General features: G+C 41.2%; 1 protein-coding gene across 1 annotated transcript in view; it reads right to left on the reverse strand.

Moving 5' to 3' along the window:
* Positions 1-14,465, reverse strand: part of SPTBN1 (spectrin, beta, non-erythrocytic 1) — an 89,546-nt gene extending 75,081 nt beyond the window's left edge. The window contains exon 1 of the mRNA XM_010004619.1: positions 14,266-14,465. Coding sequence (XP_010002921.1) covers positions 14,266-14,413 — 148 coding nt within the window. The 5' untranslated portion in view covers positions 14,414-14,465. The remainder of the gene's footprint in view (positions 1-14,265) is intronic.
* Positions 14,466-15,547: the final 1,082 nt, after the last annotated feature.

A 15,547-nucleotide genomic window follows, 5' to 3' on the forward strand; every position in this document is an offset into this window, starting at 1 on the left:
GTTCTCCCGCCCGCCGCAGCCCGCGCCGGGCCCAGGTGACAAGGTGACCAGGTGACAAGGTGACCAGGTGGCAGCGGGGTCCCCAGCCCTGCGCTCCCCGCCCTGTGCCGCGGCCGCGGCGGGCGGTGGTATCTTCCTGAGCCAAGCCGGTGGAATTACAATCTTTTGTTAAGAGCCTCATGTAACGGAAAAGTCTCAGATTACTATCACACGAAAAGGAGAGCGCTTTTCTTTATTTATCTGCGAGACCGGCCGCTTGAAAAAGTAACACACACGCACACACAGAGAAGCGCTCGTTCAGTGTTTAGCGACGGGCGAGGAGGGGACACGGAGGGATGCACACTCTAGCACACTGGGAACAAACGAAGGCTTTGTGAAAAGGTTCTTTAAGCAGCCAATTCCTGTCACTTCGGTTTAGGTCACTCGTCGATATTGAGGACTTTGACATCTCCTCTGTATGTGGCTCCTTGCTTGTTTATCAGAGAGCTGGGTGTTACTCCAACATGAATGGGTGTCTGGCCCCTGCCCTGGCAGGGGAGGGCTGCAAGGTAAAGAAGGATGCCTGGCCTCTGGCTGGCACCTTAATATCCTGCAGCAGCTGGGCTGGGTACTAGAAGGCAGCTCCTGCAGATGGTATGAGGCAGAGGATGTCAGTTTTCCTTCAGGGGCACAGTGCTCCCAGCCCCCACTTATTCGTAAGTGACATTAAAAGGTCAATTCCACATTCATATTCTCAGTATGTAGCATTTGCCTGTTCATTCTTATAAACGGCTTATAAAGTGCTGTTCACTCGATTTTTTTTAATTTTTTTTTTCTTCTTGCATTTCCAAATTCCTTTCCAATGGAATTCGTGTTCTCTTTTCCTCCCACTCAGTCCCCTCATTAAACATTTCAAAATGTTGCCTTTGTTTTGATACTGTTGTTTCACAAGTTTTTAGTCATATAGTAATTTATGTGAGGACAATTTCTGTGGGAGAAGCTCAGACCACTCCCACGGACTCGCTGCAGCCTCCCAGCTCCTGCTAGGCCTAAGGTGGAAAATCAACCAGCCTCTACCAACACAAACATACAACAAGTCCAACCATGAACACTGTAAATTAAGGGGAAAGTGATGGAACTCAACACTTCCCAACTGAAACTGGGGTTTCCACACACAGGGGCTGTTGAAAATGCCCAGTGCCTTGCTCTCGAGGTCATAAATACACTTACAATATTTAGCTTTTAACTATACTGTTTTATTTAAAACAACAACATCACCCTAGTCCAGAGTTGCTTATAACCTTGATACAGAAGAGCTTCTACTAGCATATTTCAGTGAACCCCTTTATTTCAATATCAGCTGTATTTAGACAAGGCCTTTGGTACAACAGCAGACCTCAAGTAGATCCTGAAACATTTTTTAAGGTTGGCCTTCGATTTTCCCAGCACTATCGACACTTGGCCACTACAGATTTTACACTACAAGCCAGCTTTTACAGCATCAGGGACAAAAGTGATTGTCTGCAGGGGCAGCTAAAACACTCTCATGTTCGCAAGGCAAAGTGGGGGGCGGGGGGTGAGGAAGCACCTGCACTGCTCTCCAGACAACAATGTGCTGGTGTGGCACAGAGAGTCCTCTGCTCTGGCTAAACCTTCCCTTGATAATCCCAGCTGTCCCTCCAGCCCACTGGGACCCTCAGACTATGGTTGTGGCTCTGGGATTTCCAGGCTGGGGTGGGAGGAAAGAAGGGCAACACAAAAAATACAAAAGGCTCCAAAATTTAGAAAGGAAGAGAGCTTGGCAAACCAAGACGTTAATGCACAAATGCAAACTGCCCCCAAAGTTCATGGAGCACGTTTTACCCAGCACACAAGTACAGGCTTATTTCCGCCACAAAATTTCTTCCTGCAGCTTTCTACCAACAGCAGCTTTTGCCTGACCTATGTTATAATTAACCGAAACCCTTCCCCTGGAGAGCAGGCAGGTAGCCAGGCCCTACCTGCAGGCATATCAACTCATTACTGTCCCACCTTGAGCAAACAGGTGTTGCTATGTGAGCTCAGAAGGTAAAACTAAAGTCCAAGTGACTGACAAGAGAGCTGGAGCGTTTTTAACACCGTGAAGACCACAAATCAGGAGCCAGAAAGTTTTCCACAGCTGAAAGTCTTCCCAGCACCTTTGGCAGGTGACACACTAATGCATGCAGCCATTAATAAAAATATTAAAAAGTAAAATATCACAAAACCAAAACATTAGAACTAAAAATAATAATTTGGCTTTGACCCATGTGTAACACAGACTGGCTTCCCCCACCCTGTCATAAAACATTAACAACACATACATGAATTTACACTTCAGATTGTTCCCTGGGGGACAGCTGAATCTGGTAAGCTTAAGATTTAAAAAAAATACTGAAGTTGGTGTTTGGAATTTTTTTGTCCATGTCCCCTTTCTGTCCTCCTCATTTCTGGCCTGCCCATAGCACTAAATGCTACCTTAAAAAGAGAAGGAATGGCAGCAGGTTTGGAGAAGCACAGGCTACCAGCAAACAGGGGGAAAAGATGAGGGAAAGGGGAATAATTTCTGTTTATTTATTTAAGCTTATTTTGTTTAAGGTCTGAAAAACAGAGACACAAGGCCCTAACACATTTTTGAGAACGCAGCAGCCCTCACTGTGAAATTTTTACCTCGTTTTTAGCTGCCATCCAGGCTGGCATTTGGGCTGAACAACAGGTCCCCAAGCAACAGATGTGACAGACTTTCTGATGGTATCAGTGCCCAGGGACTATCGATGGCCAGGTGCTGCTGACTCATCTGCCAAGAGATTACTGCTGCTCAGCTGGGCCTTGGCTTGCATTTTGAAGGCTCTGCTTCACAGGTTGGTAGTAATTCAGTAGAAAGAGCAAGGCAAAATGGGATCTGCCTGTGTTTGTGAAAATCTACACTGTATGTAGCAAGGCTTCTTAAAAACTTGGGTCACATCAATCCTAATACATTTGTTTGCTGTTGACTCTAAATGAGTAAACCTGAGATCTGTTAACTGCTGCTACGAAACAATGGATCAAATTGATCACAAAGCTCCCACATGCACAAAGGCCTTTTTTGTCCCTGGTTTCTACTTGGTTTTATGTTTCTCTTTAATGTACTAAATCCTTAACAATATTAATTAGATAATATGTTATGGAGGGGCATTAATGCTTTAAAACCATGGATAAGATAACTTTCAAGCACTGGTCCAAGTGTAACTTAGCAAATCAACACAGCTTGAAATTGTCCACGGTGTAATTCATCACTGATTACAGCATTGGAGGAAGGGCCAAATTATATACTAAGTTTAGTATATCGGGGAGTAGGTTGTTGGTTTGGGGTTTTTTTCCCCACAGCTGTGAAATAATTTTTGCTTGCATTCTTTGTACTGTACCTCTCCCAAAGTACTTGACTGGTAATGATGCCTTGCATTATTTGTGTACTTGTTCAGAAAGTAAGAACACAAACAATTATCCACTTAACCATAATGGAAACTGTGACTTAGCTGACATGTTTAGAGCTTTGCAAAGCCTCAAGGAGAACAATAGGTTAATTACAGTAATATTATGAGTGTACAAGTAACATCTGGAGGCAGGTGCTTACCCCTGAACAGAAAAGGATCTGTCTTGGGATCTGTCTTTACGTGGTTCTGAAAATTGCTGCTGAAGTGAATAGGCTTCTACCACAAAGGAAAAAACTAATGTTAGGCCTAACAAAATTACCATCCAAATGCCTCATCATCAGTACTTCTAAGATTGAACAAAACTACTGCTTTTCTTAGCTAAAAGAAAACCCTTCAGAAAAAGCATACTCTCAAAAAAAAGGTATGGACAATAAGAAATTCCTGGCCAAGGATGCAGTTCATCACTTTTGCAGAGAACAACTGGCAAGCACACAATGTTAATATTACTCACACAGCCTTGCTAGAATTGGAATAGCTACTAATTCCCCATCAAACCACTCTACCTTCCACCCTTAAAGTCAACCAATATTGGCTGGCTTTGTTGGGTCAACAATAAAGATCGCACATGCAGCGGACTCAATGTTCAAAACAAGTCCACCCTCAAAAGACATTCATTTAATTAATACATGGAAAAACCAAGAAAGCAATGCAGAAAATGTTCCCTGGGTACCATAAAACAAATGCATGCTTTGCACTGTTGTGTCCTGGAATAAAATATATGATTTTACAACTCCACAAAAGACAATTATCTTTCTAGGGGGAAGCAGAATGCACTCCAGAGCTTACAATAATTGTGAATCTGGTTAATCATCACTCTTGTCACTCCTCTTTATTCTTATTTGCTCTTGTAAATTCTCTAGTTGGTGACTAACTAGAAAAAAAAATTACAAGATAAAAAGGATGATTTATTAATCTAAAATGCAATAGAATCACATAACGTTTGCTCTGCTCCTGACAGAGGGTAAAGTTCTTACATATCCCCTTAGCACCACAGTTAAGAAGTGAAAATTCATACTCATGTTTGGTTTTCTTTACTTCTCTGCTGATACCCCATCTACACAGTAAAAACAGGATCTCTTCCCTATATATGCAATAGTCAGGAAAGATAGGGTGTTTTTTTTCTGTGGATTGTTCTAGAATGTAATAGGAAACAGCTATTTTTATCACATTTGACAATTTGCATAACATGAATCCTGAAGAATTAGCTGGTTTCCCTCCAGTTTATATCTAAGATACTGGAACACAGAGAGAAGCAGCCCACACAGAGAGCAGAAATTAGCATGCCAACTTAATTACCTCTTCTGCAGGTATTAGTGGGAACAGAACCATTCATCTTACAAACCCGCCATTTCCTGCAATGCTTAGAAACTGTCCCAGAAGAAGGTGAAATAGATACAAACAAAACACGAAATCTTTTCTTAAGTAACATTTCAATTTCTGAAAGTATTTCAATTTTTCTATTTAAAGAGGATTTTAAGTCAGTGGCAAACACCAAGATGTTTGGTCCTCTGAGTCCTTTCCAAATATATTCTCTTGTGACTCACGTGGGCTTGGGAGGACCATCACAATCGAAAAGTAAAGGAAAAAGGCAGATTAAAAAACACAGAGACAACAAGGATCTGTTTACATCTTCTCCTTTTGCCATGGCCAAACTGGCCTTCCAGCAGCTCTGCATCAAGTCCCAGGCACAAACCAGTTTGGGGCTTCGGATGAACCTGCAGGTTGTGACGTCTGAGACCAAAGCAGCACAAAACCTTTGGGAATCTTTTCACAAAAGAGGCCAGAATATCAATTTATTACTGAAACTGGGTCAGTTCCACCTGCTTTCAGGTTTCAGTTTACACAAGTCCCAGATTAACAGGAAAGTTGACATGACTTTTGTAACAGTGTGTCCTTGCTAACTGCAAGAGTGGAACACTTGCCAGGAGAGCCAGCAGAAAAGGGCTACAGGAGCCACTGGTGTTTAGCAGGAATCCCATTTGTGGGAGAACCCCAAGTGGGTTATCCTGACCTGCAACACTTCCTGTACTCCATGAACTCAAAGCTGGGAAGCCATCCCTGAAACACTTAGGGGTTCTATTTGTAGCCCACAAAAAGCACTTGGTTTGCTCCCTGACTTACATGAATAACCCTTACAAAGTCTATTAAAACCAAGTATGGTGCAGAGGGACACACCTAACATACTTGCTTTCTGTGAAAGTTTGGCATGGAAACACTTCTTGATTTTCATCCAGAAAATTGTTTTTAAGGGGTTTTAATGTGCTTTTTTAGAGGCTTGAATTATTTTAATTGCTTCTCCCTACCTCCTTTCCTCCTCTATCTGAATTTAATCTATGTTTATATGTAGGAAACCAAGATTCCCACCCTCCTTTTTCTCTTCTTCTTTTGCACTGCTTTCTCTTCTTTTCCAGTTTGACAATGAACACAGAAGATGCACTGCTGCTCCACTATAATTGCTCAGGCATGAAAATTCAATCCCCTATTACTCCTGAGCAAAATGGAAATTGGGTGGAAACAAGTGGAACACACTGATCTTTACAAATCTCCATAAGCCAGAGTATTTATTTCCACTACTTCCCTTGCTTCACACAGATAGAACAGGAAGCACATAAAATATATTAATGTTCGCAAATACATCCCAATTGTGACCAGCCACAGTCACATGTGGTCAGTTTATGGGAGAGAAATAAAGAAGTACCTCTACACTTTGCCAGTTCCATAACTAGAGGAGCTTGAGCCCCTAAATTAGAAGTTAATTGGGCTCCCTACAGAATTTTAGATCCTCTTACACCTAAGCAACAAAGTTCCAGAAAAGCTGAGGTAGTACAGGCTTTGCAGTGTAGTTCATTCAAAAGGAATGAGAAGGAAAATATTAGGAAGTTTTGGGGAGTTTTTGTTTATTTTTTGCTTTGGGTTTGGTTTTTTGTGGGTTTTAGTTGGTTGGTTGTTTTTTAAAGAACCATACTACATGTAGAAACATGAGATGAAAGCCTCACTTTCAAATCCAATACTGGAGAGACATCTTTATGTTTATTTTCAAAAACCTTCATTCACCAAACCTCACCCATAAAATTTCCCTGAGAATTGCCTATTCCTGCAAAAAAAAAAGCTGTGATTAACAAGTACTAACTGTCTCAAACTTCTGAAGTTATTATTCCAGAGCACATCACATTATACACAAGTGTATAATACAGGTACAAATACTGTCCGCGTTTGACTCTCATCAACCTTAAAGGCTTAATAACACTTAAGGGAAGTAAAACTTTAGAAAATCATCATACACATACAAAGTGGTTGGCAAAAAAATAGTAGTGCTTCCATCACTGCCTAGAATGGTTCAAACCTGTTAGGAAGAACACTAGAAACTAAAAAAGTGGAACTGGGAGGTGGATTTTCATCATCCTCTCTACTTGTCTGGTCCTCATCCCTGCTCCTCTTCTTTTTGACTCTTCCCTCATGAAGGCAATTTCTCTCAAGGCAATCTGGGTTTGTCTCTCTCCAGGATATTACCTCCAGATAAGAATCAAAGCTCTGAACTGAGAAAATTATTTCATCACTAAACTTTCCCCATTAGCAGAGCTCCAAGGTTAACAGAAATTAGCAAATATTTTTAAATCCCATATTTAATTTCTCTTTGCAGTATGCTCTGCTGGACATTATTTATACTTCAGGGAGTGCTTTCATGCAGTATCCAAGCAACAAATAGTAGGAAAAATGCAAGGCACATTGCAGATTTGGCTGAATAAATAAAATACATACAGAAACATTGCTAGTTAGATGTTAAAGACATGAGAGGAAAACATTCTCTTCAAAAGCATTTTTTTGGGTGGAAAGACTTCTTTTAAATGATAAGCTCATGACCAAGTTTTGAAATGCATCATCACTGATAAAAATAATATTTATTTTAATTGCCATTATTAGCACGTAGTGTCTATGTACAATAAATCCATTCCATTAAGAAAACTCAGCAAAATACCTAAAATCAATCTCAATACTTCAATGAAGGATCATTAATAGTTATCCCATGGTTTCTCTGTATTAAATATCCCCAAAGCATTGATTCCAACAGCAAACAACATGATAGCCTTTTCAGTTTTCAGGTTTCCCGTGATGGGCCACTACAGGTCAGATGCCCAGCTGTAAGTCAGCATGGTCTCAGATGCCAAGGGAGATGCCAGTTTACACCAGCTGACAATCTGGCTGGTAGGTCTCCTTCTAAACCATCAACTTCAGCATGATTTGATCCAAGCTCCACTATTGTGCCTGGCCCAGCTCTCACTATATATACAAAGTGTATCTTATAGTAAGTATTCTTCCTTTCCTTGAGCAGCTGGTGCAGCTGGAGCATTTTATTCCCCTTCCCAACCCCTGCCCTGCCTTACTGGATGCAGAACGCTGCATCTCCCCCATCTCAGCCAACAGCATGTCCTCTGGTGCTTCCAACCTTTCCTGATGCCAAGGTGATGAAGGAATGATGAAAACTAAACCAGACAGGAGTGAGCTGTGCTGTGCCAGCCTGGGAATTAAGGCACAGTTCTCAACTAAAATCAGTGTGAGTAAGGAAACACACGATAGAAGGTGTTGCAGTGGCAGTGTGTCTAACACCCAGGTATGATACAGCAGATGCACCTGCTCTCAGGATCACCCTCATGCACGTTTCATTGATGAGATCCTACAAGCAGATACATGTATGCACACATACACATAGATTAGTTTTCAGTCATCTTCCTCTGGGTACAGATGGCTTTATATATTTAACCACTTCTTAACTACAGTACAGAATTCTCTTGTACCTTTTTTAGCTAAATGACTGAATTGCTGCCCAAGCACAGAATCATCTCTGTATGTAAGGAGTGCCATATGTCTGGAGTTCTCTACACCTATAAGAAGCAGAGGTGGTACCTGTATTCCAGTCCAGGAGCTTAACAGGCAGGAATTCAAAGATCTGATGATTGATCAAAGCAGGCTCACATGCTGTCAGGATGCTGGACTCTCCTCTGCACATGTCCAACTCAGTATCGCTTAGATTTGGAAGAATTTAATCCCAGATGTAAAATGACCACAGCTGTCAGGCTTTCCAGAGCAGGGCTGCCAGCAACTGCTCCTATCCTGCTCCCTCCTCAATGAAGTAAAAAGCCTGTTTTTCCAGCTCCATTGTCCGGCCAGAGCAATGTGTGCAGGATTAATGTTATTCACCAGGACACAATCACTTTAATGTATTGCTCTGTAACTAAGTAATCATAAACACTAGCCACAAAGCAGACAAGCACGGGTGATTGAAGAGAATTCCTAAGTTGCATTCAGCAGTAGGTTCGTTTTTTTCAGAAGCTTGGATCTGGTGTCTAATCAGATGACAAAAAATCTGACTTACACCTCCATGTATTTTGCACACAACTTGTTTCAATCTAAACAGAGAATACAAACCCCTAAACTATGCGTAACTGATACAAAAAATCATGTTGCTATGGCAATGAGATACAAATTACCTCTATGCCAATTTACATTTTGATGGGACAAGTTGTTCATGTTTACTTATTTTTTGTAGGGTAGGCATACTGTGACACTTCTGTTTGGGATCTTTCAAAATAGAAATACTAAGAACAAAGTATTATTTACTGCCTGGATTTTGCTATTAGCTTTAGAAACAGCTCTCCCACCAGCACCTTTAAAAGCAAAGGCATTAATCAGCAGTGACAGATGGTTTAAGCTTTTTCTTGTTTTCTGATAGGAGCACAGTGTCCAGCAGTAGTCACAGCCAGCCCTGCAGGTGACATGCATAAGTACAGCAGCTTCTCTGCTGCTAGGCTCTTGCTGCCTGCATGACACATAACATGCAGAATTATACTCCTGTTTTTACCACCAGCCTCCTACAGATTCTGGTAAAGTACTGCAGCTTAGAATCTACAGCTGAGAAATTGTTCCAGAAGTAAAATCCAAAGGACAGCATTATGTGAGGTCAACATTTGGAAAAGCTTTTGCTGAAATAATTCCATCAGCTTTCCTCTGAGCAAAATAAGATTTTTCAAAATAAGCCCTTTCATGTTCACCTGCCTAAGTCTGCATTAGTCTGGCTGCTAAACAAAAACATGGACTACGAACCAGCACTGCCACACCAGGGCTGAGAAGATGCATCTGCAGTTTCATTTCTCTAAGGTTTTAATTTCTGTTTAAATTAATTCTTCACATGCCCTTAAAACTGGATTTACAAGCACCAACGTACTGCAGCATTCTCTTTCCTTAACAACTTACTGTTATCAAAATTAGTGCACTGATCTTCAAGTCCCAGAGAGCACAGGTGCTGGATATTCCTGAAATGTACTGCAGATTACTCTCAGTATGCTCTTTCAAAGCCAAAAATAAAATAAAGGTTTATTCTCTTAAGATCCAAATCATTGTATTTTTGTCCTTTTTTATTAACTCAAGACTTGAAACTTCGTTCTGACTGTGCAGATTTTTTTCTATCTTTAGTGTATACGCCAGAGCAAAACAGCAGAAACTTTGCCCTGAGAGAGATGCCAGATAACAGAGACAACAGAGACAACCAGGTGCATGATACCTGAGGAGTACTACAAGCAGGATCTTACTTTCTTTTAACTTTTTTCAGGTGTCGTTCTGCTGATTTTTTCCATTGGAGCAGTGGGGGGAGTGGCTCAAAAACCAGGGCCCAAAGGGCTACCAAGCCCCACAACATGGCACCCAACACTTCCCACTACAAATTTTCTCTTATCTTTTTTATCCTTAAGACAGGGTGTTCTGCTACATTAGAAAATCTTTCCAATGGTATAACTTCAGTAATAAATGCAATGGTTTTCCCCTTTTGCTTCAGGAAGAATTTAAGATACTGGCAGGAATGATAAGCCTAGTTTCTCTTTGTATGATAGTGACAATTAAGCAAAGCTGCATGACAAAGTCAGTCTCCTTACCTGTATTCTCCTGTATGGGGAATAGTAACGTGCAACACTAGGAAGTGCCCTGACCAAAGCACCGTCACTCAGGTGGAGCTGGAAAAGGAATGCACAGCTTTCACCTGCCCTGCACTAAGAAGATATGCCTCTGTTATTTCATAAACTTTGTTTCTAATTCATATGCCAGACAGCTGAGCCACAGATCTTCTGGTCACGCAGGTGAACAAAGAGGACAAAAGGACAAATTACAAATGAGCAGAAAAGTAAGTAACTTTAGCCAAGCATATTTTAATATTGAATAAGCTAACTGAAGAAATTGAAAGTTTTGGAGGTGACAATTCTCATACTACCTGAAAACAGCATCTGAGATGGTGAGCATGGCACAGCTGAATGTCACAGTCCCTGTCTAAGTGTGACAAATTCTGCTGAACAACTGAACTGCTTCTTAAGGCTTTCTCAAGAGCACAGTGCACCAAAGTGCTGCACAGCAAATCTTATTAGCTAATGGTCCTTCAGAGACGAAATCCAACACTTGGAGATTTGTGAATGAAGAATTTTGCACAAACATGATCGCTTTTTGGCTTCTACAGAGCAGGTAGAATTACCCAGTCTTCCAGCAAGACCTTCCAAAGAACCACAGAGAACAAGGACAGGTGAAAGATGATTTCCTGCAGTGGGATATCTTACTTTACGACTTGGGGATCGGTTACCTTCTTCTCATATCAGTTGCAGAACAAGTTAGTTCAACATGAATGGCAACCAATCTGGTTGCATAGCCCTTCAAATCTGGATTCTGACTGAAGGCTGCTTTTCCAGATGACTTATTTGTTTTTAACTGAAACGGTCCTTCATATTCTGGTTTTCATGGTATACAGACCACTTCAATATTATTGGGTAGCAGCTTCTGATCTGACAGTTGCACTTTTCTACTATTTTATATCATACCTGCTTTTCCAATCCATTGACTGTTCCTGATAGAACATGGGGCTACCATGATTCCTAGAACAGAACATCACTCTATGGCTACAGAACTCACTTCTTGCCTCACCTTGTCACTCTCCTCCTTTTTTTACCTTAAAGGAAATAAGTTTCATTCAATTTACAGTAAACTAGAATCAATACAAGATGGAGGCTTCAAAGAAGAGGCACTTCACAACTGGTTGAAGAATGTGGACAGAAGATGTTTGCACTGACACAAAGATTCACATTGAGGACCTAGCCATTTGTCAGGCAGCATAAAATGCCTTTGGCTGCTCTACTTTTGAGCACAACAGCTTGGATCTTATAGATGGGAACTAAAGAACCAGTGCCCTGTCTGTTCAATTTGAAACCTTCCATAGTAGGAAAAGGAGATAACAATACATGTGCATTTCATGGACTACAAGATGTTGGTAGTCATGTATCTTGTCACTGCAGTGAAAGGCAGACATACTGAAAAAGCTGGACATCCATGGGCAGTCTTTGGATACAACTAATCTAGGACCTCTGGAAAGAGGTCATCAGAAGATGATGACATCTTGGAGATGTGTGAAGATACTGGTGCTTGCAAAAAGCCAGCGCCCATCTAAGGCAGAGTGGAGTGTCACTCAGTAAATCTGGGCCCTGCACGTGGTGCACAACTACTGCTCAGAGAGTAGTGAAATTCACCCACAAGAAAGTGATGGTGCAACAGAATGTTGAATTTATGGGTTTTAGAGCCAGAAGAACCTCCTGATACCAGCCACGGTTGGCTGTGGGTGCACTACCAGCCACAGGCTTTCACACAGTGATTATTGTGTCTGATCCTGTGACAAGCAACTGAATTAGAGCACACCTCTCCAGAGAAAGCCTGTCTGGATTTAAAGAGCACAATGACAGAGATTATTGCCAGACAGTATATCCGAAAACTTACACTGACCAGTGCCAGGAGTACCATGGCTCAGCCTTTAATTATAACCTTTGATTTGCAATACAAACCTCTCTTCTTTCCTCTCTCCCTGCACCATGATCAGGCTTTCAAGCAGTGCTGCAGCAGTGCAGCACACTAAGCCATGTTTTGGCAGCACACAGTATTCTCAACATTAACAGCAGAGAATTACAGGTACAAAACATATCAAATTAAAACAGGTCTAAGAAATGCTTATTCAAAACATCATACTCTGGGAAAATGTTCAAATATGCCTCTGAACTGAATCTTCAGCAAAATTATTCTCTTTGACATTGGTATTTGTTTTAGGCTATCTAAATAATTCAAGTACTTTCCTTACATTACTTCTCCTTGAAATAAGAGTTTCATGTTTATTATTCATTACTCAGGTGGGGAGCTCTGCTTGCTATAAAAGTAAGTGGAACAACCAAGTGCAGGAAAGCCTAGATCTCAGACCCAAATGCAGCTAATGAGCTTTGCACTGAACACATTTCCCACCCAATAACCTACAACCACCAGTGTGGCAGGAATAAAACACAATTTCTTCCTCAAACAAGATCAAAGTATAAGAAAAAAAGTGAAGATTCTTATTGTCTTGTACTGGTTTACACCCATCTGCCACCACAGGCATCAGTCATTCTGCTTCTGACCCCACTTAGCACAGCCCCATTCCAGGTTAGGTATTTCACGTGTAATTTCAAATGCCCACTGCAATGAGAACTGCTGCAATTAAAAGTCTTCTAAAGATAGCAAAATTCAGCACACATCCTCTCTATGAGCAGTGCCATTAAGTCGATACTGTTACTATCCTCAGTGAGAGTTACATGATCTGCTGTCTGCCCACCTTTGTGAACTACTTTATCTCCCTGCTGCTCAGCTCCAAACCTGATCCGGCCCTGGGCCTGGCTTGTTAAGGTGTTCTGCCCCTAAAGCAGTCCCACGGCCGGCAGCAAGGGGAGAAAGGGCACGCTGTGCTCTGAAGCCAGTCTCATCAGAATCACAAATGAAACAGACGATACCTTTGTCTCAGAACAGTTAATTTAATAAACCGACTCCAACACATTCTAAAGTGTTGGGTTTAAAACTGCCCTTTTAAAACTAACATTTCACTAGCAGAAAGCTCAGCATATCTTGAGCTGTTTTCCACGCTTACAGCATGTTCCATGCTACGGAGGCATTTTGTTCAGAGGTCAGGAATGTGGGCATGCTACCATAAGAGTCAGGAAATCATTTACAGAACACATCAAAATCGTTTTGCAGGGCAATGCCTCAGAGTTGAGAGGACATGACATAATCTCCTCACTGCATAAACAAATGTGGTTAATGTACAGCCTTTAATAAGCAATAATCAAATATTTAATAACAAAAAGACCCAATTAAATTTCATTTCTCTGCTGATGTGAGTGTAATCCAACAGAAGACAGCACATATTTCAGAAAAATGTGTAGTTTCAGCATGATTTACTAAATGACAATTATCTACCACATTCCTCCATTTCAGGACAGGTGAGATGTTTTGAACACTTCCAAATGAAGATCTTTTGAAGAATTTTGCTTCCAAATCTGGAAACCAACATCATTGCCAATTGCAGAAACCAAATAAAAACCATCTGAATACCCAAACAAAATTATTAGTATCTGATAAGGTGAGAAACTGAGTCATAATAATCTTCTAACTAAAGAAAATAAATACAAGGAAGAAATTTCTGCTCTCCTGTGCTTACACCAAAGAAATCTTCCTAGTAAATCTGAAAAGTCAAGTGTTTTCAAAATGTCAGATAAGAGCACATCCTGCAAAGCAACACGAGACCGTCAAGTCCCACTGACATCAGCAGACAGAGCAATCACAAAAATTGTCAGGCCAATTGCCTCAGGGAAGTTTCATCTCTAGTTTACTAACAAGGCGCAGGCACTGCAGACAGCCAGCATCTCGTAGTATTAGAAACATAGATCAGCAGAGATTTGATCACATGGCAAGTGCTTACCAGCTAGGGCCTTGATGCGGGATCGTTCAAACAGTCGGGCAGAACTATTTTCATTGTCCCAGTCATCGACGTCCCAGCGGTTGTTGACATCGCTGTACTGCTGTTGGATTTCAATATTGTCATAATCTGTTGCTACTGTTGTCGTCATCTTGAATCTTCTTAACCTGTTCTCACCATCAGATTCTTCTTAAAAACCTCTGTAAATGAAAAACACACAATAATGATTTAGACAACATACATCTATTGGAAGAAAGTAGTAAAAGTCAGTCTCAAGACTTCTGGTTTCAAAAATCAGTTACTTTTACTCGAAGGACAACCAGTCCTTCAGAACGCAACTGAACAGTCCAAGTCTTAAAACAGGAAGCACTTCACAACAGCAACATACCAAGCCAATAGCTTTGCTGCACACACATAGGCAGAATTCTCAAGTTCAACCCTGTCAGTGGTACATGTACAAAACAGTGCAGTAAGAAAGATACTTTCACAACTGTTATTCTCAAAAGCGACCTGTCAGTTTTATAAATCTGTGAATTTTGACTGAAGCATATGGAGCCATGGATAACTCAGCTAAGAAAAACCTGAAGTGCAGAGAAAACTTCAACACCTTTAAAAAGTGGTGCAAATTCTGATGAAAAAAATGCAAATGCTTAAGAAGTCAAAGAAGTGTTTGACCAGCAGAAGCCTTTTAACACAGATCTGAAGAAGTCTTTCTTCACATGCAAATGCTGACTTTGTGACAGGTCCTGAGAATTTATTTATTAACTAATCCAGATAAAAACAACGAACTGATGCATTGCTTTGAACTCTCCCTAGCAACAAAATGGTAGCCCACCAATGCAGATCTTTACATGAGGTTCTCCTTTTTCAAGCAGTTGGGTGCTGCTAGCATATTAATCCCATTTTCTAATCAGAATTTGCATGTACTTATCAGCACTAAATATAAAAGAGCATAACCCCTCCTCTGGGAGAAGAGGAGGAAGGTTATAAACAGCTGCTAAACTAGAGGCTGTGAACCCTGCAGGAGCAGCCGTTGGCCTGGGAGTACGAATCCAAAGCTCTCCCCATCCGTGGGGGTGAAGCAGCAGCTGCATCCCATCCTCCATGACCCCACCCCTCTGAAGTCGGTGCTCAGAGAGACCCAAGGGCTGACCCCTAAAGAGCAAACACACAACTCACCTTTACAAAAACACTAGCTACTAAAACCACAGTTAAATATTTGGGAAAGGGGGCATGACTAGGTTTTAATACAAACTGTCATGGGTGAGTATCTGAGAAAAACTGC

This window comes from Chaetura pelagica, unplaced genomic scaffold (genome assembly GCF_000747805.2).
Source record: "Chaetura pelagica isolate M959 unplaced genomic scaffold, ChaPel_1.0 scaffold171, whole genome shotgun sequence".
Lineage (NCBI taxonomy): Eukaryota > Metazoa > Chordata > Aves > Apodiformes > Apodidae > Chaetura > Chaetura pelagica.